Raw genomic sequence first — 20387 nt, 5'->3', positions numbered from 1 at the left:
CGCTATATAGGGCGCTCATTGGGTAAAGGTAAAAATTTCATTAAACCCAATTGCACGGGGTTATTTCTCTTATATACCAAGAGACGCCCCTTAATGAAACTGAGTTCAGTATTCCAAGCCGAAGGTCAACCGAGGTCAATCCCCCAGAGCCGAATGATAAATTACATTCAGCAGTAAATAACACGCCTAAGCTCATTCAGGTATGGAAAAGTATCGAATGAGATTAATTATACCGGCACGACTAACTCTTATCGACGACCATCGCCGAAGGTACCGAAAACTGAAAGGGCCGATTTGCGCCCCCCGAAATCGGATTTTTGGGCCAGAGGGCGGTGACAACAGAGACAGGCAGCGGAGAACTTGGGATAATCGGCTATGTCCTGTACAGGAATCGGCTATGCAGGTACTGTAGGAGGAAGGATATTCTAATTTCTATGTTCCGGTTCGCTGGGGTCATTCTCGTTTAAGGGCTCAAATGTTGATCATTGTTTCTGACAAGAAGCTAGATAGCTATCCAATTCCATAATAATGATGGCTGAACTAGTGGAGAATACAATTGTGTGGAGAATAGAGCGTTTTCGGAGAAAGGCCTTTTAGTTCACGATTCTATGAGCATCTAAATGGATACAGTAGGAAATAAATAAAGCTGCTCGAAAGCGCAGACACAAAGGGGAATAAAAGCACGATGATATCACAATAGTCACCACGGCAGTAATCAACGGGTACCTAGTATCGAGTCGGCCCTCCCGTACTCGGAGGCAAATAAGTAATGGGCTTGTTCATGATCAATCTTGACAGGTCATATCCCGGTGCATACAATGACCAGAAAACGACTGCACAGCAGAAGGGTATCTCAAACCTTCTCTTTAGTGCTTCGCAGTGACAGCCTCGCCAGTCAGTTTCTCGACTGCCTCTTTAGCCCTATTTCAGTGTAGCAGTGGTTAGTCCGAGGTATCACATGCAAGCGAAGGATAAATCAATGAGGACAGGAAGAAAAAGGAAAGATTGAAACGTACATGTCACCCAGAGCAACCATGCAGACGGTCTGCCAGATGCCCAGGCCGATACGGGGGGTCACACCCCGGTAGAGACCCTTGATGCCGTTGGAGTCGTAGATGTACTTGAAGGTCTTACCGACAGTCAAGTTCTTGGGCCGGTTGGGGTCCTCGGTCTTGCTCTGCATCTCGACGCGGATAACCTCGATAGGTTGGTTCCAAGCGGACAGACCACCACCAAGGCCAGAGGCCAGGATCTTCTCGAAGGCGGACAGCTTCTGGCTATCTTCCTTGTTGGTCACCTTGCGGATGGCGGTCTCAGCCAGACGCGACAGACCAAAGCGTGAGCCCCAGTTGGTCGTCTGACGGATAGCCACGGCATTGACACCACGGTTGATACCACGGATGCCCTCCTTGCGGTAAATATCCATGAAGGTCGCGAAGGTGCCGGGAGGCTTGACGCCCGACGCAGCCATCTTGTGCTTGGTGATCTCGACCGTCTTCATACAGGTACAGAAGCCCATAGTCGCATAGGCCTGGGCAACACCACCGGCCATACCAGCACTGATACCAGCCAGAAAGTCGGGCGCACCGAGCACCTTGGCGCCGTACTCCGCCTCGGAGGCGACGAACAGCAGCACGGCGCCCTTAGTAGAAGCCTCAATCCAGGCCCACGGAATGAGTCCTTGATAGTCTATTTCAATTTCCGTCGGTATTAGCCTCTGCAAAAATTTTTTTTTTTGTCGGGGACTTGTCCGGGGTGTGGGCACATCCCCACACCACCGTAACTTGCGCTCATCGGAGGAATCAGGATCAGCGTCACTTACAACCGAGGATCCCGCCACGACCCCAAATCCGACCCATAGCACCGGCGAAGCTGTCGCCCCGGTTTGCGGCCATGGTTGTCTTGGTCACTTCCAGCGGCTATAATGGTCCATCGGTCAGTATCCCTGGTTTCGGCGGGGGATCAATTGTGTCGGTATTCGGAGGGGGATTTTGGCGGCCGTACCTGTCCAAGCGTTGTGACCCTAGAGATCAATTAGCATCTATTATCGTATGGGACATGTTCCTCGGTAGGAGGTGACATACTCGAACATGTTCAATCCAGCGCCCACTGCAAAAGACCGAAAGTTAGACCACTGGGCCCTGTCGAGACAAAGAAAGGATCCTTACGCAACAGGTTGCTGAACTTGACGGGCTTTCTCTCCAACGCGGGGGCCGAAGCCTTCTCCGGGGTGGTGGTAGACATCTGGGGCACTTGGGGATGCACTGAAAGGGGCCCTGACCAAGGGATGTAGGGGGGCTGCGGCGCCGAATGGATCACAAAAGGTGGGAAGAGAAGAAGAGGGGAGTGAGTCGGGAAGTCGAGGTGAGAGAAGTGGGTGTGGAGGAGGAGAAAAGGGAGAGACCGAGAGAAGAGTTACATATAGGGGAATCAGCAAGAGCTTGGGACGGTCGGATGGGCTGGACTGGATCCTCCCGGCAGTACCTGGTACCTCCGCCTTGCAGGGAATCCACTCAGCCTATCAGGTACCAAGTACCTTCCATACTGCTAGTGCCTAGGCAACGTGACTGGCCTGTGATTGTCGATCATAGGTTTACAGAAAATTAGGATCCATCGTACTGGTGATTTTGCTACTACCTCGCGGTGAACTATTCTTCTGATCGAAAGTACTGGGTGTCCATCACATCTCGAGTGGGCCCGGCGGTGAAAAAAGTTGAGCGGGCCAAAGCGTCCCAACAGTTTGCAGTCTCGATTCTACATGGCAGTTATCAGACCTAAAATACAATCTACGCCGTATGTTCCAGACTCTGTCGCACAGAAATGATGTTTGAGGAAGTGCTGTTACAAGGCCCGCTCGAACCGGTCAAGTCCTAGTTTATCATACAAAACAAATAAAACTCTTCCTCCAGAAAAAATCCAAGTAAAACAAAGAACCCCAAAGAAAATGAAAATTATACAAATGGCAGGATGCGCTTAGAGCTTAGCACCAACCAGCTTGGCATAGGCCTCAGTGCTGAACGACTTGGGGCGCTCAATGGGCATGCCCAGGGCACGGTCGATGATCAGCTGGGGCAGGACACCCAGGGCGCGCGACACACCGAACAGGACGGTGTAGTAGTTGGCCTCGGTCAGACCGTAGTACTGCAAGAGGACACCAGAGTGCGCGTCAACGTTGGGGAAGGGGTTCTTGGTCTTTCCGTGCTCGGTCAGAACACCAGGGGCGATCTTGTAGACCTGGCTGACCAGCTTGAACATGGGGTCATCGGGCAGCTTGCGCAGGGCAAACTCGCGCTGCGAGACGTAGCGCGGGTCAGTCTTACGCAGCACAGCGTGGCCGTAGCCGGGCACGACCTGGCCGGCGTTCAGGGTGGACCACAGGTAGTCCTTGATCGACTGGTCGCTCAGGTCGTTGCCGATGGCGGACTTCATCTTGGTGAGCCAGTTCAGCACCTCCTGGTTGGCCAGGCCGTGCAGGGGACCGGCCAGACCCTGGAGGCCGGCGGACAGCGAGAGCATAGGCGAGCTCAGGGCGCTGCCGACCAGGTGGGTGGTGTGGGCGCTGACGTTGCCACCCTCGTGGTCGGAGTGGATGGTCAGGTACAGGCGCATCAGCTCCACGAAGTCGCTGTTGCCGCCGAAGCCCAGCTGGTTGGCCAGGTTGAACGAGTAGTCCTTGTCCTTCTGGACGGCGGCGACCTTGCCGTCCTTGAAGACGTTGCGGTAGATCTTGGCGGCAATGGTGGGCAGCTTGGCGATCAGGTCCATCGAGTCCTCAAAGGTGTAGCTCCAATAGTCCTTCTTGTTGATGCCCTTGGCGTAGGCCTTGGCGAAGGCCGACTCGTGCTCCAGGGCGGTCACGGCCAGCGAGAACTGGGCCATGGGGTGTAGGTCGGTGGGGCAGCGGTCGATGAGCTCCTCCAGGAACTTGGGGATGTCGGAGCGCGCAGCCCACTCGGCAGACAGGTCACGGACCTGCTGCTCGGAGGGGATCTCACCGGTCAGCAGCAGCCAGAAGAGACCCTCGGGCAGGGGCTCCTCGCCACCGGGGGCCTTGGGCAGGAGCTTCTGGATCTCGGGGATGGTGCGGCCACGGAAACGGATACCCTCCTCGGAGTCGAGGATGGAGCCCTCCCAGACGAGGGACTTGATGCCACGGGCACCGCCATAGGCCTGGTCCAGGGTGACCTCGCCTATGACCTTGTTACCGTAGTCTCTGTCCTTGCGATTAGCCGGAATTGCGCGGATGGACAGCCAGAAAGAACATACTTGCGGAGCTTCTTGACCTTCTCGATCTCGGCCGGCAGGTTATCGGCAAAGGTGTCCTTGAGGGACTAGACCAGACATGTTAGCATGCCCAATTGAGCTCGGTCAAGCTGTACGCACCTTGGCCTTCGCGGAGGAGTAGCAGCGCACGCCGTTCAAGGCGGCGGTCTGCACGGGCTTCGCGACCGAAGACCGCAGGGCGGCAGTACCGATTCGAAGAGAGGTAGCCATATCGAGTTGTGATAGAAAAGGAGGGAGGGGGGTTATGAGAAGGTGGAAGGATGGGAGAGGATCAAGTGGACACAAGAAGAAGAATGAAGGAGGGAAAGAGATGACAAAATTTTCGGGGAGAATAGCTCTCTTTTTTCTCCCTTCGACCCGTAATACAGCCGGTACCGCGAGCGTCACGGTCACAAAATCGGGAGCCCGTGTCCGGCAGCTTAGGGCGTGTCATTAAAATGGGTCTGTCACGGGCGGTAATTGCTGGCCCCAACGGTACTTCTTCTCGGCCTGCCGGGAGATCCTGGCTGGCACTTCCACTGGAGCTTTCAGGTCCACTGCGGTCGAATCCTTCTGGGAGATCCGGGTTGATTCGATGCACATTCTGGGGCAGAGTCGTGCGATGATTGGGTCAGAACATTGGAGTTACTGGACTACATATCACTATCCTATCGTCCAAGCCCAACGGTATACCTCATGATGATGCCGATGTGAGACAGGGGCCCGTACGGTACCGTCATTGCGCTAGGCCCGATGGAGATGCTGGGAGATGACGTCGGCAACTCGCCCTTTATCAACCGTGCCGCTTCCGAGGGCGATGCGCCCCGAGCCCTGAATCAGGTCAGATCCTCGGTATCCATGACGGTCGTCCTCGGGAGGGTTCTGCGAAGGCAGAGACTCCGACAGACAGAAAGACCCCCAACGATATCCGGGGGGCAGTGGCACACGCCCTTCTCAAATGGTTCACCGGGGTCATTGTGTACATTATTGTGGCCGGACAGCGGGTGTAGGTATCCACCGGCGAATCTCGGGTTTCTCTCGGGCTCTCACTGGCGGAAGAGGAAAGAAGGAGTACGGGGGCCGGAGAGACTAGGAATGCACAAAAATCATGTGATCTATCCGGATCATCACATAACCCCATTCCGGTGGCAGACTTTTGCGGTCACCTGACCGGTCCCTGCCATCCCTGCTCTTGCAAGTTTCTCCCTTCTTTCGTTTGTTTCATCATCTCCCTCCCAACCTCCCCTTCTTCTTCATCTCTTTCCATCGTTTTTTTCATCGCCTGGGACCTGCGGATTACTCGTACACTGTAACTGCGTCACTCTGCTTCCCTCCTGGGATCTCACTTGCAGTGCGCCTTAGGTTGTACCTCCTGTACTCGTACTCATCCCACCTCTTCCACACACATCCTCGCTAGGCTGTATCTCAGCTGTAGGCGGCAGTTCTCTGGTCAGCAGTGTATGCGCTCGTGGGTTCAGTAGTGAAGAGCCACGGTTTCTTTTTTAAGACCTCGTTAGGAGTCCGTTTCTGCTTGAGCGTCTCTGCTGCATTCGAAGTAACCCGCAACATTGCTGAGATATCTCTCTCTCTCTCTGCGACAACCAAGCATCAGACTGATAGAGTCTTCTTCCTACACATTCTCACTTTCGGCGGCCACAGCCAGTGATCGCCATGTCGTCAGCCTCTGCGGAGCTGGAGAATTATCTCCAGTCCATGCTGGCGCTCAAACCGCCCGGTGTGTCCGGCTCCAAGATCAACAGCATCACCTCGCTGTGCACCGCCAACGTCCAGGTACGGCCATCTGCCCCATCGCTGTTCCAGAACCCTCGCTGATCACCCTCTCTTCCTTCTAGAACGAATCCGTCCTCATCCAGAAGATCTATACACACTTCAAAAAGGCCCCTGGCACCCACAAGTTGGGCGTACTCTATGTCGTAGACTCTGTAACGCGACAATGGGTAGATGCTGCGCGCAAGGCCGGCCAGCCTGCTGGAAGTGCTGCGCCCGATGGGACATTCGCCGCGGGCGTCAACCGAGTGACGGAGCTACTGCCCGTCTTGATGACCGATATCATTAACAACGCCCCCGAAGATCAAAAGGTACGCATTAGAACACACAAGATATCAAATCACACCATAAAAAGAGGATGTTCGTTTTCTTGCCTGCAGACAAGCTGGTCCGATGCGATGTATCTGCATCCGGCCCTCGCTGTGTCTGCGGTTAATTTTAACTTGCAACCTAGTCCACTTATGATTGTGCTGGGAACCGTATAACTCACGTATTATGTTCTACTTTTAGGAGAAAATCAAGAAGCTGGTGGACATCTGGGAGCGCGGGCAGACTTTTCCCGCCCCCATGTTGGCCTCGTTCAAGGAGAAACTGAACGCCCCCCGGCCCAGTAAGCTTACTCGATCCACCGCGAGAACAATTCCATCTAATTATGTATCTCTAGACATTGAATCCACCACTCCCGATGGATCCCCGGCTCCGGGTTTCAACCCCCTGGCTGGTCTTCAGCAGCCGGCACAGCAATCAGCCAATGGCGCGACCAATACGTCAAGCATCCTCAAAGCCTTGGCTGACATGGCGAAGCAGAACACCGCCGCCCCGGCAGCCCCTGCTGCGCCAGTGCCCACTAACCCTCTGGCCGCCCTGACCGGAGCTGCCCCGCAACCGGTGTCCTCTGCCGATTCTGCGGCCGGGGTCAATCACTATGCCGGTGGTGCCATGGCGAATCCACTTGCCGCTCTGAGTGGCCTCGCGCAGAATCCTGCCATGGCCCAACCGCAAAGCCAAAGCCAAACTCCGAACCCGCTGGCGGGGTTGCTGCCGCAAGCTGCTGCTGCTCCCACGCAGCCTGCGCCTGGTGCGACAGACCCTAACGCGCTGGGTCAACAGCTTCAGCTCATTCAAATGCTTGCCGCGCAAGGTATCCCGCAAGACCAATGGGGGACCGCATTGCAGCTTCTCAGCTTTTCCAACCCCGCCGCCATGGGTGGTATGAATGCCGGTCAAATGCCGCCGGCATTCAATGCGATGGCCGGCCAAGGTGTCGGCGGCTGGGGGCGTCCAGACTCCCAGAACCGCGATCGTGAGAGAGATCGTGACTATCCTCGCTCGCCTCCCGGTGGGTACCGCCGTCGTTCCCGTTCTCCCGGCTGGGACAGACGCCGCACTGTCTCCCCTCCTCGCCGCCGCGAGAGTCCTGTCTATGGAGATTACCATGACGATTCACCCGGACGCCGTGGAGGAGACCCGCGTGACGCCCGTGGCCGCCGCGGTGGCAATGAATATCGACAGCGCAGCCCACCTGGACGCAGGCGCCGCTCCCCCTCTCCCAACCGCCGAGACCCTAACCTGCCGCCTCCGGGACCCAAGTTCCTCGAATGGGACTACTCGATTGGCCAGGGCAGCATCAAGGTTCTGAGCCGGACTCTGTTCGTGGGAGGTGTTACCGCGCCCGAGGCCCACTTGCGCGCGCTGTTTGGCAAATTCGGAATTGTCCAGACCTGCATCGTCAACATCGACAAGCGCCACGCTTTTATCAAGATGATCAGCCGCAAGGACGCAATCAGTGCTCGCGACGGAATGGAGTCGTACCGGGCTGGCGATATGCAACTCAGGGTAAGTTTGATCTCTTTCGGTTTTCTTTTCTTTTCGGTTCTAACTTATAGATGTACAGACTCGATGGGGTGTCGGATTCGGTCCCCGCGACTGCAGCGACTACCAGACCGGCGTCAGCATTATTCCAATCGAGCGCCTGACCGAAGCAGACCGCAAGTGGATGCTGACTGCCGAGTACGGTGGCACAGGCGGACGGCCAATCGAGTCCGGGATGGTCGTCGAGGAGCCGGACATTGAAATCGGCGCCGGCGTGTCCTCCAAGGCTATCAGCCGCCGCATTGCGACAGACACCGGCGGCAAACGCGGCCCGATCTCTACGCGCACGCAACCTGACCGCTTCGGCGGTGGTCCCCCTGCGGGGGGTCCTCCTGGCCGCCGCGGCGATCGTGATGGCTACGCTAGCGGACCCGGTGATCGTGACGCACCGAACATGAACAACCCGGCTGTCCCCCGGCAGTGCCGGCTTACGGTTTCAACTTCGCCAACATGCCCATGCTTCCGCCTGGCTTTATGATGGGCGGTGCTCAGGCCGGCTCGATGCCGACCTCGCAGCCTCCGCCTCCTGGCCAAGGCCAGTAAACAAGAAAAAGTCTTCTTCCAACGCGCACACACATACGATCTTCTAATTTGGCTCTACTATCACTCTGCATGACATGCATCGTTGTCTTTATCCACGACTTGCCCGCATGGGTAACCCAGGCGTTTAATGGTTGAGAACGGAAGGGAGGGATTCTGTATAAGCCGACCTCGGCTTTTCTTGGCCGGCTCACTGGTTTTACGTGGGCGGGTAAGGTGTTTCGTTTTGCCCTTTTTTTTTCCTTTCTCTTTTTCTTGTCTTTTCACTTCTTCGCTTGTATCACTTTTTCTTCCTCTTGCATGTTCTGCCATGGCATATGCCTATGAGCGATATTCTCATAATGGTGACCGCCACCTTGATTCCTGGATGAGACGGAATCATGAAATGTACAATTCTACCCTGCACGTCCAAGCTTTTCTCCGTATCTCGGTCTTGTGGAAGGAAACCTTGGGGTCTTCGTGTCTAGAATTGTAGCTACGGCATTTCCAGTGGAGGTGCTGCCGTTTTCGCATATCGCTCCTGTTCCTGTTTGGTAGTAATCAATGACAATAAGCACTTTTCATACTATAGCACCCCCGATTTAAGAACCGTCCGTAGCTGGCCATGGTCAGATTTTACCTTTTAGACTCCAGGTCTTTGAGACCGTTGGGCATGGACTATCCTTCCAATAGCGAGATGGGTTCCAAGTGGTGAATCTGAAGCTCTTTTCCTCGGGGAGATTACCTTTTGCTACTGTAGTTCTTATTTTGGTTCCAACCTCGATGGAGTCAACCTGGGCGTGGCATACATGTATCGCTTTATAAATAGCAGCCACAGGCGCAGATAGCCGCGAAATATGCAAGCAATTACAAACTTGTCACACCACATGACGGCGCTTACGGTTAAAAACAAACAGATTTTCTTCGAGGAACTAGCTCTTGCTCACTATCTCTACCCACGGACCAAGTCCCCTACCCGTTCTGAACCTCAAGGTCAACCTACTCCGGAAATGCTACTTAACAAAGATCGTCTATATGTCACTCTCCACGTCCGAGCCGGGGCCTCAGTCATGTCCGGCAAGGAAGATACGTAAGTCTAGTCAACCCAGCGCTTCCTGGTTATATATATATATATATATATATATATACATATGCAAGTCTAACCCACGGCCTCCCTCTCGGTTTAGATATCATTGGGCCTTAATGGTAGGACCTAAAAGCTCCGGCACCGGCAAAAGAAGCATTCGCTACCACGCGAAAGAACAAATCAACCCGGACAGGAAAAGATCTGAGTGGATTTTCGAAGAGAGCGAAAACGCACTCGACTCATCCAACATGATGCTCGTTCGAATCTTGGTGGGCAAGGTGGTAGATGGGCACCGGGTTGTCGAGATCTTGCGCAGCACGCCTAGCAGGCAGGGGACGCCCGGGTGGAATTGTGTAGGCTGGGTGCAAGAGGCATTACAGAGACTCAGAGCGGACGAGACGGCGCTGGGGAGGAGTAGTGTTGTTGAGTGGGTGGTGGTGAGAGACGAGGCCATGAAGTATTGCGAACGGAAAAAGGAGGAGCATCGGTTTGATGGAAAAGGAGGCTTTGATATGAGGGTTATTCCTACTTATGATTTGATTCGAGGGAAGGAGGTTGTTCGTTGAAGTGTTTCATGACTCGTGCTAATGATCTCCAGGGTGTCGGTCTGGTCTTATATTTATGTACAAGGAGCTGATAGAGAGAAACATTGAAATGTAAAATGCGTTTTCTATCATTGAGTGAAAAAGGACCTCCCGTTTATCAACACCGCCTGTGCAAGCCAAGGAGGGACATCTACAACGCGTGGCCTTTAAGCAAAAGCGAAACGAGGTTCGCAAAGAAAGAAGACCCCCATCTAAGCTGGCGAAGCACAACCGAAGGAAGTAGCGACAGTTCCACCAGGTCCGAAGATGCTGATGAGACCCTCAACCGCGGCCCAAGTACCCATGCCCGAGGTGGCGAGGGAGGCAAGGGCGTAGATCAAAACGAGTGTGTTGATGTGCCACTTAGCCATGTATCCACGCATCCAGCGCTTGGGACCATGGTCGTGCTGGGTGGAGACCCCAGTGGCAGGGTCGAAGCCCTCGCCTGGCAGAGAGGCACCATCATTAATCATCCAGCCGAGGAAGAGGATGGCGGGAAGGGAGTAGGTGAAGTTCACGCCGAGCAGACCACCGACGAAGTTGACGATACCGTTCAGGTTCGGCACGGCCGCGGCGACGCAGAAGGCAATGATCCAGTAGCAGGGGCCAAGGGCATACCACATCCAGCGGCCCTTGCTCGAGGAAATGGGAGGGAAGTTCAGGACCTCCTGGAACACCTCGATGTAGACGGTCTTCATGCCAACATTGAAGTACAGAACTGCGCAGGGGGGATTAGTGTTAAAATCCAAGACGAGGAATGCTGAATTGTACTTACTGCATGCAATAAACCCGGTTAATAGACTGAACACATTGGCCACTACCTGCAAATGCAAGGGCTCAATGACCTGCGAGATGTTCGATCCGGAGTACTGGCCGTAGTTGCTGTAGACCTGTATGGCATTAGTCTTCGCCTCGGTCCGGGAAGAGAATGGAAACTCACATAAGCACCGAACAGGATGTAGACAGAGCAGATGAAGGCCTGGGCACAGATCATGCCCTTCCAGAAGTCCATGGGGTGGCGCATCTCGGCCATGAAAGCGACGAAGAGAATTGCACCACTGTACGCATAAACCATGGAATCAACTGCATTGAACTGTGCCGAGAAGCCAGTAGACTGCTGCTGGTACATGTCCGGAGGTGGACCAGCAAAAGTCATCACGGGCAGCTTATCCTTGAGGCGGGTCGAATTGAAGATGTAGGTGTAGTCAACGCCGAATTTGGAAGAGGCGACCATGCTGTTTTCGTTCATTAGCTACAATGTTTGGGGGAGCAGAGCCAAGCTTTCCGTCATAAATAACTCACATGATGATGAAGCTGACAATGTTCAACCACACGGAGAGATTGCACAGCCAACCCAGGCGCTGGAGAGATCGAATACTACCGCAGAGGATACCCACAACCATGGCAATGATCATGGCAACAATGAAGCACAGCTTGGGTCCCGCCAGCTGGGAAATGATCTGGCCGTTACCCAAGATCAACACCATGACGGAACAGAACTGCTGGAAGGACTGGGTGACGTTGATGGCATGCCGGGTCTTGGGACCAAACACGCGGAGGAAGAGATCACCATAACTGCACATGGGATAGCGAGACGAATCGAGGGTCATGAACACCTTCCACAGGAAGAAACCACTGAGACCAGCGGCCAGACCGAAGATGATGTACAGGGCGATACCGGGACCATAGCCGACACTGGAGAAGACGTAAGGACAGCTGGACCAGCCGAGGATGTCGGTGGTGATCAGGAAGAAGATCGAGCCCCAGCTGGCGGTCCGCAAGGCACGCGACGCCGTCTTCCACTCCTCCTCGGTCGAGCTCATGGAGCTGGTATCGTAGGTGGATTCGATCACGCCAGTTGGTCCTTTCTCCGAGACCTCGGCCAGCTGCTGCTGGCGCTGCTGCTCCTCCATCTTCTTCTTCTCATGGTGGACACCCTTGGAGAAGCGGCCTTTGATCATTTTCTTCAGGGACCAGGGACCCTGCATCTGGCGATACTTGCGCTCTTCCTCGATCTCCTCGGCGCGCTCGATCTTGGCCCAGTAGCGGAACTCCTCGAAGGAGACCGTTGGGTCTGTCCGAGCCGCGAGACCCCAGACCCGCTGGTGGATCTGGGGCTTCTCCTCGGTCGCATGATCATGAACCTGAGGCGGCGCAATTGGCTCAATGGGGAATGGAGCAGACATGTCTGTTACTATCCCAAGGGGAGGGTGGAGGGAATGAAACAGAGGGGATTGAGGGAGGGCACAGAGGAAGAAGAAGAAGAAGAGGAGAGAGAGAGACGAGGGCCAGCACTAAATAATATCCTACACAGGACTACTACTACATACAACATACTGTTGATATGCTCGGGCCTTTTTGCCTCCCCAGCCAGGGCCCGAGCCAACCACGGTCACAGCCGCCCCCAGAGATAAGGGGTGAACCAATCAAGACACGGTGACACCCAGTCGTTACCAAAATTCGACGAATGTACAAGCGCTGTAAAGAAATCAATCGCCTGATCAAGCTTCTCCACAATGCTTGGTTAGCGACGCTCTAGCCCTTTTCCGGCCGAGACCCCGAAAACCCCCTGTCTTGCAGAAACCCGGGTGGAATGAAAAAAGGAAGCGTCAATTCTGGCCGATCGCACATTATTCTAGCGATCATTCATATAAAAATATATGTACGTTAAAAAAAGAGACACAGTAGTTACGAGTTTAAAAAAAAAAGTACAGACGGTCCTGTAAGGCCTCCATCCCCCGCACTGGATGGTTTCGGTGTCGCCGTGGAGAAGAATCCATCACGCTAGCCGTTGCAACGTAGGTTTCCGCGAGTTTTGTGGGTGGTGGCCGAAAGCACGCCAACAAGACGCCACCCGGAGGCGCTTTCGGGTTCTCGCAGGCGGAGAATAATTAACTAATAGTTGACTAGGCGGACGGAGTATTGTACAGCGCCGGATCAGTCCGGCTAGCTCGGCCTGAACGAACTATACCAAGACTGCTTTGCCCCCTTCGAGGCCAAACCATCAGGTGATAGCGAAGGCAGTGCAATCCTGGCCGTCTCGGTGGCGAACGTACTAGCCCCGGGTGCCACATGGAAACAGGAGCAGGAGGCTATCTCGATTCTAGTGATCTCGCCCGAGTCGGATCCACGGGTATCTCCCACGCGGACCTGCAAGCCACTCAGATAAGCCGCGAATGTCAATCAGCCTGTCTCAGACAGCACCCTCCGGAGGCCCGCTTCTTTTAGGGGCCGCGCAATGAAGTAAATATGTGGCTGTAAAGCTAACCTTTTCAGGATAACCCATAGTAGTATTGTATTTACTATACCAGTCTTAACAGGCAATTTATACACAAAAGATAAGGTATTTGTATGTAAGTATTATTCGATTACATTTTTCTTTACACTAGCGTTTGCGCCACAATATTTATCTCTCTATCTTCCCACGGTACACCCTATCTTGAAAGATTTTGCAATTTCTAGAGTATGAATGAATGTATGAAATCCGCACGTCCCAAGTAGAGATCCCTAGCGTCGGGAAGTTCAAGTCATTGAGTAAGCGAGGGCCATAACTTGTACGAGTACTGGCAGCTTTTTTGCGAATTATCATTTTGTAAAGGCAGCTAAGATATCAATATATTTGCGGTAACAATAACTAAGCAATGACAGTGTGGGTGAGTGGTTATACCGCAGCACTGCTAATGCTGTCCCTTCGGGGGCCGTACGTCTACCCTTCTGGAAAATTGGAAGTAATAAATGCTAACCTCAACACAGAGAGTTCGAATCTCTGCGCTGTCGCATCTTTTTTTTTTTTTTTTTTTTTTTCCTTTCAATTTTCAACGGTCTCTAATTACCCAGTCACTAAAAAAACATCTCTTCAAGTGCTATGGAGGTCAATTTGTACTAAGCAACCAGTGATCGGTATATTACGAGAGGATTATTGGGGCTAGCACCGCACTGGATCGGGCTTAGTCGCCGACCGAGTTTATAAGACACTCGCTCATCCAAAAGTTTTCTTAGTCTTCATATCTCAAACTGCTCAAATCCGCCAATATAATCTCTGTCCTCCAAAACATCTGCATCAAGATCGAAAATGCCATGGAAAGAGACGGCGTGCCCCTCCAGACAATTCAAAGATTTCGGAAAACGCAGATTCTTTGGTTTGATGAGGAAGAGGATTATATAACATTTATGAACGGTATTGTTACTATCGAGTTAGCACTTCGAGAAACAGTTCAGCGGGAGATGTCCTTGAAAGAGAAGATTGAAAGAGTCGATGAGAAAGGAATCCCACTTGCGCGAGTGACGGAGACAGAAATGGAGCTCTTGCAGGACGAACCCGAGGCCCTCAACAAGAAATACTGGCTGCTCTCACGGGAGTGTTACATGCACATGTCTGCATGTAAACCAGGGGCCCTGCTCAGAGGCTTTCTGGCTTGCCGGGCGACTCCACTATGGTTTATGAATGCTAGCCTCGTCACCGATTGTACTGGTAAAGGAGGCTGCTGTGGCCGTGAATGTGGGTGTTGTGAGCGGCGTTTGCCTAGTTCAGTTCGGCAAGAGACGGCAATGGGTCACTGTACCATAGAATGTGCTTGTTGCAATCAGGCTCGGGGCTTTGAACTTACATCCGAAGAGAAGAAAAGATGGAAAAGGCAGTTCGATATTACGCCCGCCAATCCTCGGAACTGGTACCAAGTTCGAAGAGGGTGGAATTATTTCCTTGGTGCTTGCTGATAGATTGTTGGAGTCAACAATCAATTTGCTAAATAAAAGTCTTCGCTATACTCGACAAGGCTCATCTACCGTTTGGTAGAACTAGCTAAAGAAGTTATTCGTCTCCGGGGAAATTCAAAAACAACTTAGAATTGTGCTGGTGTTCATGCGGACCAATGATGCGTCTGGTATCTGTACCCAGCCCTTCAGGTCTTCAGTCCAGGGAATACCTGGTGCTGAGGGGCTGACATTTGGAGGCAGGTATTAGAATAGTAAAGCAGCGCCTTGCGGGCGGGAAAATGGCTATGCCGAGCTCGTCACGCAATTGAAATGGAAAAATGAGAAAGGAAAAAAAAAGACGCGACAGCGCAGAGATTCGAACTCTCTGTGTTGAGGTTAGCATTTGTTACTTCCAATTTACCAGAAGGGTAGACGTACGGCTCCCGAAGGAACAGCATTAGCAGTGCTGCGGTATAACCACTCACCCACACTGTCTGCGGTGGAGTACGGAACCAGCTTTTAAATTTACAATGCCCACAACAGCTAATAATTACAAACCTCGCGAAGCCGTCGCCAAACTCCTTTTGTTGTGTTTGGGCCACCGCATCCCGAAGTCCAACCAACCATCCTTCTACGCATGATGATCAATTGCGACAATTGTTACCAACGGCGGCGAGTGCTGTCTGTCCTACAAGGCCCTGAAGCCTTCAACCTATTCAGTGGTCCAGATTTCAGCCACCACCGAAATAGACTCAAGCAGGCAGCATAGCCTTAACCAAAGGGCCGGAATGACTCAAAACAACGTATATCCATCAATATACTTACCACGAATGTATTAGATATAAAAGAAGAGTTTTTTATCATTACGCTCTTATAGCATAGATAAATATCTAGTAACCTTTATCACATACGAAGAGGGGAACAGTGCCTGCTATTTTCGACATTTTCTATGGAGATCCGCTACGAAAAACCTGTTAGAATCTCAATTAATCTAGTAGACAACCACCCATTACCTGCAATTGTATCCGTGGATCACGGATACCTAGCGGAATTGTTGTCATCGTTGATCGAGACAACAGGCGTGCATCTTAAATCTTTTCATCCTTTTTTAGATCCTTTGAGTCAGTATAAACATGTATATGGAGATATGGGGGTAAATTCGATGGTGTATCATGCATTCTTGAGAGAAATAAATGCACCATGAACATCTCATTAAGTACAATGGTCATTGCAACACGACCGGCGAGTTCGAAGTCTGCGCCCAGTCAAGCACCTAATGAGATCTCATAAAAATGGACATCTACGTCATCTAGGTAGCCAAGCTAACCTTAAGGCGTTCAATTCCTCAATTCGGGTAGTGCTGCATCGAATAAGGTACAATTGTATTACAGTCAACTACACCTTCGGACAAAGGAGATATTGGCAAATGAATCTAGGCGCAGGTGTTCACATCGAATCCAAGCAACGGGGGACACTGGCTTTTCCCCCTTAAATCTAGGGGTTGTGTATTGTATACAGGGTTTAGACGGTCAGACCCAGGTCTTCGGCGTAGGGGAGCTGGAAGACATCGCCGACGCTGACGAGGGTGGCCTTGCCGGAGAGGAAGGACTTGGCGGCCTGCACATAAACAATTAGTATGATAATACAAAAACAGAATTGTGGGTTCAAACATACTTCCTTGACTTGCTGCTCTGTGACTTTCTCAAGAGCCTTGGCAACCTCATCGATCTGGTAGGGCTTGCTGCCGTGGACCAGGCTGGATCCGGTGGCCTCGAGGCCGGTCTCGAGGGTCTGGACGGACTCCAGAGCACGGAACTTGGCCAGGGCAGCGGCCTTCTTGATCTCCTCGCTGGCGACCTGGCCGGCGGCGGCCTTCTTGAGGACGTCGACGACGTTCTTGCTGGCGGCACCAACCTGGTCGGCCTTGCCGGAGAGCATGACGGTGAAGAGCCCGGCATCGGAGTACGCGTGGTTCTTGGTGGAAACACGGAGCGACGAGAAGCCCTGGGTGGCCTGCGACAGGAGCGAGAAGCCGGGAGACCACTTGATGGTGGACTCGCCGCCCAGGAGCGCGGCCAGGACGGAGGCCTCAGGCTTGTAGCCAGAGGTACCAAAGGCGCTGGATCCGGGGAAGGCAATCACGACGGCATTGCCGGCCTTGGAAGGCAGACGCTGCTGGCCACCATAGTACTTGGTTGCCTCACTTGGCAGGACCTTGTACTGACTGGAGGTGCCGCCGCTGGGCAGGTCCTTGAAGAACTGGCCGACCCACTTATTCACGTCGGCGGTGTTGGGGCCGCTGGCGACCAGAGCGACGTTGGACTTGGCGTAGGCGTTCTGGGCATACTCAGCTAGGGCCTCGGCCGACAGGTACTTCTCGAACGGCGCGGTCTCGGTCGGGGTGATCTGCGAGCCCAGGCCGCGATGGAAGGCGATACCATGGGCGGCATCGATGGCGATGTTCTCGGGGTTGGAGAAGATGGCCTGCTGCTTGTACTTGAGGAGCTTGCTGACGAGCTCGTTCAATTCGTGATCTGATAGAAGTTAGTACATTTTCCTCCCACACCAATAATGGTCCAACTCACCAGGGAACTTGGTCTGGCTCGCAACCTCCGCGAGCAGCTCTGTGAAGTATGGGAGGTCGTTCGCGAGGAATTTGGCCCGCAGGACGACGTTTTCGCGGGAGTTGCTCGACGAGATCTCACCACCCATCAACTCGACCTCCCGGGTGATCCGAAGTGCCGATCGCTTGAGTGTGGACTAACCATTGGCAGTTGAATTAGCATTGTCGGTTATTCATTGATGAATTGGTTCAATTGATGGCCGGGGACCAACCTTGAAGGCGAATTGCTCCAGAGCATCGGAGAAACCAGGGAAGGGCTGGTAGCGGGAACCGGCCTTTGCGACTACGGCAATAGTGCCAGTCGGGCCAGCCACCTCACGGTTGGCGACTTTCACGCCAGCAGCCTCGGAGACATCGTACTGGAAGGCCGGGTTGGCGGCGGAGGCCATGGCCCGACGGCCAACGTTGAGCGCTCGCGGCGCATTGCGGCTGAGGGAAGACCGCGACAGCATGGTCGCCTGGGTGAATGGAGGAAAGAGGAAAGAGTAGACACCCAGACAGAGCCAGGGAACAGAACAATTGGCAGGGAGGGAGGGGAGGGGGAGAATGCGGGAAAACAGGAGATGAACCAGACGAGAGTAGTGTCGAAGTGCTGAAAAGCTGCGTGGATTCACCGGCCCCTGATTGGCCGGCGGGCGAAATCGGAAATTCACGTGATTGGGTCAGGTGACTCGGCTCGGCGATAACCAGAAAAAGATGCAGAAAGTCGGAGTCGCCTTGACCCCAATGCTCCTGCTTCGGTGACCTCGATCGTCGCTCATCTGCTGCACTGCAGGCTGGCGGCTTTCTGCTACCCTCAGCCATGACGTCCAAGGTAACATGCCCGTAGTGACTCACGAGTCTCAAAAAATAAGTGCGCGCTTGAGGTGCTAACTACCAGCTCAGTTCGCTGCGGAGCTCTGTACGCTCCTGGTCGAGGATCATTTCGGCGAGTTGTTTGCAGTATGTCTCTCCAGTATCACGGGGTATCCGTGGTCGTGGAGCTTGAAGCTAACGGTTTCGCGCGCTGAAGTGCATCTTTTCCACTCTACAAAGATACGAACGATTGACTCTCCCGCGATTGAAATTCTATTCCCGCCTGACCGAGCGTCAGGTGCATCATGGTCTCGCGGCTATGATCCAACAACACCTTGTCTACCACTACACCTCCCTCGAGGACGGCATTACGTACTATGAAGCGAACCCACAGTCCGCCTACTATCTCGTACGATCGGGCAAAATCATCCACCTGGTCCAAGACCGACTGGGGAAGTATGCAGCCAAAGTTATGTCCGCTATTTTGTTCCTTGGACATGCCCCGATCAGCTATTTGGAGACACTGCCGGAACTTCGATCCTCCAAGCCCATGACGAACGGGGTCAACCATGACGCGGCATCCGACGAACGTAATGGTGATCACCACGAAAGGCCGCCACTCCTGCACCCTACTCTTACAGCTCTTGCGTCTCACGGCTACATCATGCGGGTTCGGGAAGCACATCTCCAGAGCCCCGCGGATAACTGGCTTGACGCCGAACGAACTGTCTCCGCTAGACCGGATATCAAATCATTGAAAGGCAAAAAGCAGCAGGAGGCGATAGCTCACGAGACCGCTGAGTTGGTCGCGGAACGAACAGATGGAGACCTCACCCGCGGATTGATATTTAATGGGCTCCCTCGAGGGATCAAGCGCAAGTCAGGTCACGGTTCTGGCACACCAAAAAAGCACGCTCGGATGGACCATGGGATGGTTAATGGCGATGGTTCTCGAGAAGAAGGTGTGGAGGAAGAGCATGAAAAGAAAGAAGAAGAGAACGACTGGTTAGAGGATGAAGATGGATATGATACTGCTCCCATGGATGTAGGTTTTTTTTCATGTTTTATGATCCACTGGGTACTAACACTTCCTTTAGTCTGGAATAGTTGTTCGGGTCAACTATCCCAAGTTGGATGTGGCACTTCGAAATGCTCGGTTTATCGAGCTCGCCGCGAACGATTCATCTGCCGTAACGGCTGAGGTATATGGTTGTCTTCTCCGACGTATCGAATATCAGACATCCCGTTGCCGAGAATCGGCTGAGATTCCTCGCGAGGGAGAGGAAGGAGAGCAATACTCGGCTCCGATCAAGTTGAGTGCAATAGTGGAGGATGTTGATCCGCAACTGGACCTAGCAGGATCTATCGGGCCAATGGATCCCTCACAAACGACGAACCGACGCGGGAAACGGCCATTGACAAATGGCGTCAATGGTGACGACCATGACCATGATAATCAAGATCCTATTGACCGCACCGACGACATTGACCAACACCTTCGTCTCCTGGCTCAACCACCCTACAACCTGACTTCACTGGCCCAAATTGGCGGTCTCTCCACCTGGAGGATTGAGTTCCGGCATCTTGCACGTAAATTGCGGCATCTAGAACTTGAAACTCTGATCGAATCACGCTTTGGTGATGTCGCGCTGCGGGTGGTGCGCGTGCTGCACGCTAAGGGGAAGCTAGACGAGAAACGGCTACAGGAGATTACAATGCTCCCGTTCAAGGATCTGCGACAGACCCTCGCCGGCATGCAGTCAGGCGGGTTCGTTGATCTCCAGGAAGTGCCACGCGATGCACAGAGGCAGCCTTCCAAGACCATCTACCTTTGGTACTACGACCCGGATCGGATCTGCGGTAGCGTCTTGGAGGATACGTACAAGGCCATGTCTCGTACTCTGCAGCGGTTGAATTTCGAACGCGAGCGCGAGAAGGATTTTCTGGAGAAAACTGAGCGTTCTGATGTCAAGGGGAATGAGGAGCGGTATCTGTCAGCGGCTGAGTTGGAGTATCTGGAGCGCTGGCGGGCCCGTGAAGCCAAATACCTGAGCGAGTTGGCCCGGTTGGACGATATGGTCGCCGTGTTCCGCGATTACTGATCGGCCTCTCTATTCTGTCTGTTCATGAGCGACGAATCTCATAGCAAGAGTTGCATTTA

General features: G+C 53.4%; 7 protein-coding genes across 7 annotated transcripts; 3 read left to right on the top strand and 4 right to left on the bottom strand.

The window, feature by feature from the left end:
• Positions 1-866: 866 nt before the first annotated feature.
• Positions 867-2244, bottom strand: N7474_001505 (putative mitochondrial DNA replication protein (Yhm2); the record flags this gene model as incomplete). The annotated part of the gene is made up of 6 exons (XM_057192920.1): positions 867-921; positions 1017-1689; positions 1823-1919; positions 2005-2023; positions 2085-2109; positions 2169-2244. The coding sequence occupies 6 exons, from the start codon at positions 2242-2244 to the stop codon at positions 867-869; spliced, it is 945 nt and encodes a 314-aa protein (XP_057057873.1).
• A 729-nt stretch (positions 2245-2973) lies between these two features.
• Positions 2974-4494, bottom strand: cit1 (citrate (Si)-synthase CIT1; the record flags this gene model as incomplete). The annotated part of the gene is made up of 3 exons (XM_057192919.1): positions 2974-4213; positions 4267-4331; positions 4384-4494. 3 exons carry the CDS (start codon positions 4492-4494, stop codon positions 2974-2976), a joined length of 1416 nt encoding a protein of 471 aa, XP_057057872.1.
• Positions 4495-5934: 1440 nt separating this feature from the next.
• On the top strand, positions 5935-8466 carry N7474_001503 (Nrd1 complex RNA-binding subunit; the record flags this gene model as incomplete). Its single annotated transcript, XM_057192918.1, has 6 exons — positions 5935-6054; positions 6117-6362; positions 6562-6661; positions 6716-7887; positions 7946-8297; positions 8345-8466. 6 exons carry the CDS (start codon positions 5935-5937, stop codon positions 8464-8466), a joined length of 2112 nt encoding a protein of 703 aa, XP_057057871.1.
• Positions 8467-9329: 863 nt separating this feature from the next.
• N7474_001502 (uncharacterized protein) lies at positions 9330-10095 on the top strand (the record flags this gene model as incomplete). The annotated part of the gene is made up of 2 exons (XM_057192917.1): positions 9330-9532; positions 9663-10095. 2 exons carry the CDS (start codon positions 9330-9332, stop codon positions 10093-10095), a joined length of 636 nt encoding a protein of 211 aa, XP_057057870.1.
• Positions 10096-10325: 230 nt separating this feature from the next.
• Positions 10326-12299, bottom strand: N7474_001501 (Transmembrane amino acid transporter family protein; the record flags this gene model as incomplete). Its single annotated transcript, XM_057192916.1, has 4 exons — positions 10326-10831; positions 10889-11003; positions 11054-11348; positions 11416-12299. The coding sequence occupies 4 exons, from the start codon at positions 12297-12299 to the stop codon at positions 10326-10328; spliced, it is 1800 nt and encodes a 599-aa protein (XP_057057869.1).
• A 4030-nt stretch (positions 12300-16329) lies between these two features.
• Positions 16330-17883, bottom strand: N7474_001500 (ubiquinol--cytochrome-c reductase subunit 2; the record flags this gene model as incomplete). Its single annotated transcript, XM_057192915.1, has 4 exons — positions 16330-16425; positions 16483-17342; positions 17394-17568; positions 17644-17883. The coding sequence occupies 4 exons, from the start codon at positions 17881-17883 to the stop codon at positions 16330-16332; spliced, it is 1371 nt and encodes a 456-aa protein (XP_057057868.1).
• Positions 17884-18233: 350 nt separating this feature from the next.
• On the top strand, positions 18234-20328 carry N7474_001499 (uncharacterized protein; the record flags this gene model as incomplete). Its single annotated transcript, XM_057192914.1, has 4 exons — positions 18234-18245; positions 18317-18373; positions 18444-19271; positions 19324-20328. 4 exons carry the CDS (start codon positions 18234-18236, stop codon positions 20326-20328), a joined length of 1902 nt encoding a protein of 633 aa, XP_057057867.1.
• Between the last annotated feature and the right edge of the window lie 59 nt (positions 20329-20387).

The sequence above is a fragment of the Penicillium riverlandense genome, assembly GCF_028828495.1.
Source record: "Penicillium riverlandense strain IBT 135883 chromosome Unknown utg000001l_segment0_segment0, whole genome shotgun sequence".
In the NCBI taxonomy this organism is placed as follows: domain Eukaryota; kingdom Fungi; phylum Ascomycota; class Eurotiomycetes; order Eurotiales; family Aspergillaceae; genus Penicillium; species Penicillium riverlandense.
This window is presented reverse-complemented; position numbering and strand designations above follow the sequence as displayed.